At 51.8% G+C, this 3,013-nt stretch overlaps 1 protein-coding gene across 1 annotated transcript in view; it reads left to right on the top strand.

Moving 5' to 3' along the window:
* The first annotated feature begins 2,529 nt into the window (after positions 1-2,529).
* ZNF76 (zinc finger protein 76) overlaps positions 2,530-3,013 on the top strand; it is a 6,039-nt gene continuing 5,555 nt past the window's right edge. Inside the window, exon 1 of the mRNA XM_031063546.1 lies at positions 2,530-2,572. Coding sequence (XP_030919406.1) covers positions 2,530-2,572 — 43 coding nt within the window. The remainder of the gene's footprint in view (positions 2,573-3,013) is intronic.

Raw genomic sequence — 3,013 nt, 5'->3', positions numbered from 1 at the left:
CGGCGGCGGGCACGGTTCCTCGCTGCTGGAAAGGAAAGGATCAGAGATTTGTCTGTCAGAGGTGGCTCAGGAAGAACGCGCTGTGGCGCCTCTGGAAGATAACCGATCAGCAAATGTTCTTGTGGGGGTGTGCAGGCTTCAGCATCATTTGCTTAGAGCCTGAGATTCCGTCCCTCGGAAGGCTGGGAATTAGTCAGGAGAGGGAGGAGAGAAAGAGGAATAAAGCTCATCGCCCCTGTCTGCTGCAGCACAGGACATGCTCAGCCTGTAGGTTCAGGATTTAAAGTACCTGGAAACCCTGCAGATCATTTGGAGGACGGGAAGGGCCGGAATATAACATTTGTACTGTCTCTAAAAGAGTCTGTGAGTTCAGTTCACTGATAAGCTTTATTTCATATTTGGCTGTGGAATAGATTCTTATCCCTGCCTGCCTGCCTTTAGTGTGGGAAGGATGCATCTTTGTCCATCTTAATCCTTTAAACCTCAAAAATCTTTTGAGGCCATTCAAGCCTTTCCCAGTGTGCAAAAGTGGAGAGACTAAAGGAGGAGGAGAAACTAAGGGCAGGAATTGAAATGGAATTGTTCTTTTTACTTAAGGCTCGCAGCAAAGACGCCGACCCCGTGTCCCACAGGCCCCCATGCTGCCAGGCAGGATCCATGTGTGGGGACTCGGGGCAGGATGGAGAGCCTGGGGCTGCCAGCAGTGACCCTTGGGGATGGCACCACGGCCTACCTGCAGCAGGCTGCCAGAGGTAACAGAGCCTCGGGCTGTTAGAGGCTCCTCCTGGCTCTGAAATGAGAGTCAGGGTCACCAAAAGTGCCCCTCATGGCATGGGAGCTGCCACACGGGCAGCTGGTGGATTTGCACTGAGGTGTGATGTGAAATAAAATACAAATCAAACGTGCCTCTGGTTTGGAAATGAAGCTGTGGAGATGGGAGAGGTGTTGCTGTGGAAATAAAGGTGCTGTTCAGACCAGGAGAGCCCCATTCTTCCCAGGCTTGCTGTGGACAGGGAGCTGATGCTGTGGCCTGCTCTGCTCCACCAAAACTTCCCCTGGGCTGAGCAGGTGGATCTGCATCACTGGTGTGCACAGGGTTTGGTTCACAGCAGTGCTTTCCCCACTCAGAGAGGTGCCAAATTCCACACCTGCCCTTAGCCTGGTGTTGGTGAGGTGCCCCTTTCTGCACCACCCACTGCTCCCAGGAAGAGGAGCACGCTGTTTCCCAGCCTGAAGAACAGGATGGAGGAGTTGTGCAGCTCCCTGTCCTGGGAGTGCTCTCCTGCTTTATTTTCTGTGCAAACTCACTGCAGGTTTGTTACACGTGTGGAGCTGAACTGTCTTGGAAGCACCAGGTTGTGTGACCCCTCTCAAACCTTTTGCTCCAGGTGAAACCAACCTGGATTCTCCATGTTCAGTGGGATGGAGCAATGCACCAAATCTCTGGGGAACTCAGTCATGATTACAGGTTTGCTTACAGAGTGAGGCTTTGCCAGAGTTGAGCCTCTGCAGCCCAACACTGGCAGCACTTTAGGCCCCTGTAGGTGCTGTAATTGTTTCCTAACAGTTGATCCTGTGCCAGAGTAGTAGATAAATCTCCCAGCACTTGCTGCTCAGCACACACAGTTGATTTTTTTTCCAACACAAGTGTAATTGCTTTCTCTGTGTGCTCTCTCTGCTCCTTGGCACGAGGAGCTGTGAGGGGCAGCTCCTCAGCAAGGGATGCCTGAGGGTCTTTGTGTCCTCTCTAGACAAGGGCAATGCCAGCATTTCTGGGAAGTGTCTCTGTGGGGGGAAAGCTGATCCATACCAGCCTAGAAGTGACAATTTCTCCCTTTTGTGGGCCAGAGGGGCTGGCTCAGCAGCTGATGGTATGTTTTAACTGTTCCAGGTGAAAAGCTGATTGAAGGGCAAGTCATTGAACTTGAAGATGGAACCACAGCTTATATCCATCAGGTGACAGTTCAGAAAGGTGAGGAACACACATGGCCCTCTGTCTCTTTGGAAGGACACTGTAGATGTGGCTGCAGCTCTCAGTGCTTCAGCGTTTGGGCTCCTCTGTCAGTTCCAGCTCTCAAAACTCCATGTGAACATAGGGTTTCTGTTGGGGTTTTCTTTCTTGTGGTTTTGAGGCTGACTAAACAAGGACATTGCCTGCAAAGTCGTTAGCAATCTGATGAGAAGGTGGATTTGGTGGAGGTGGAGACCAATGTTTAAGTGTCATTTCACCTGTGGGCTCTCCCTGTTGTCATACCACAAGGCCAGTGAGCTGTGAGCTGTGTTGGTGCCAGGCACGCAGCACACACAGAGCTTGTTTCATGTGGGAGCAGCTGGGCAGGAATTTCCTCTGAACTGTGAGATAATGCATAACTTCTGGAATAGGTGCTGGTGATGGTGGGAGGGGTCGTGTGGGGATTGTTGGGAACAGTGCCACCTTGGCCATTGACCCATCAGCCAACATCATCTCTGAAATTAGGGAACATTAGAGAGGAGTTGGAGCCCAGTTCATGTGGCAGGCACCAGAGGGGCATGGAGGAATCATCCTTGGCCAAGCCAAGATGCCAAAGGGCAGGTAGAAAGAGCTCTGTTACCTTGGGCAGTCCTTCCTTGATGCCCCTTGTGTGCCACCTCCCTCTTCTGTTCTCCAAAGGCTGCTTGAAATGGATGTTTTACAGCTGGCTGTGCCCCTTTTCCCCCTGCAGCCTCTTCTCTGCCTTCACATGCCCAGTGAGAGGGGCTCTCCTCACCCCTGCTTCCCCTGGCATGGAATGTTTGTGTTCTCCTTCACACACCCCTGTGCCAGAGCATCCCCTTCTTGTTGGGATATAATCTGGCATTTTGAAACTGCTGAGACACTGCATCACTCCTTTGAGCAAAGGAAGAGGCAAATCTGTGCATGAAGCCTTGAAAACCTCACCATTCACATCAGAAGGGCTCAAATGGTGTCTTAAAACCTACAGCTGTGGTGGCCTTTCAGGGCAAGCAGGCAGCTCTGTGTCCTCTCCTGCCTGGC

Source organism: Geospiza fortis, unplaced genomic scaffold, assembly GCF_000277835.1.
Source record: "Geospiza fortis unplaced genomic scaffold, GeoFor_1.0 scaffold14, whole genome shotgun sequence".
Classification (NCBI taxonomy): domain Eukaryota; kingdom Metazoa; phylum Chordata; class Aves; order Passeriformes; family Thraupidae; genus Geospiza; species Geospiza fortis.
Note: the sequence above shows the minus strand (reverse complement) of the source record. Positions and strands in the feature narration are given on the sequence as shown.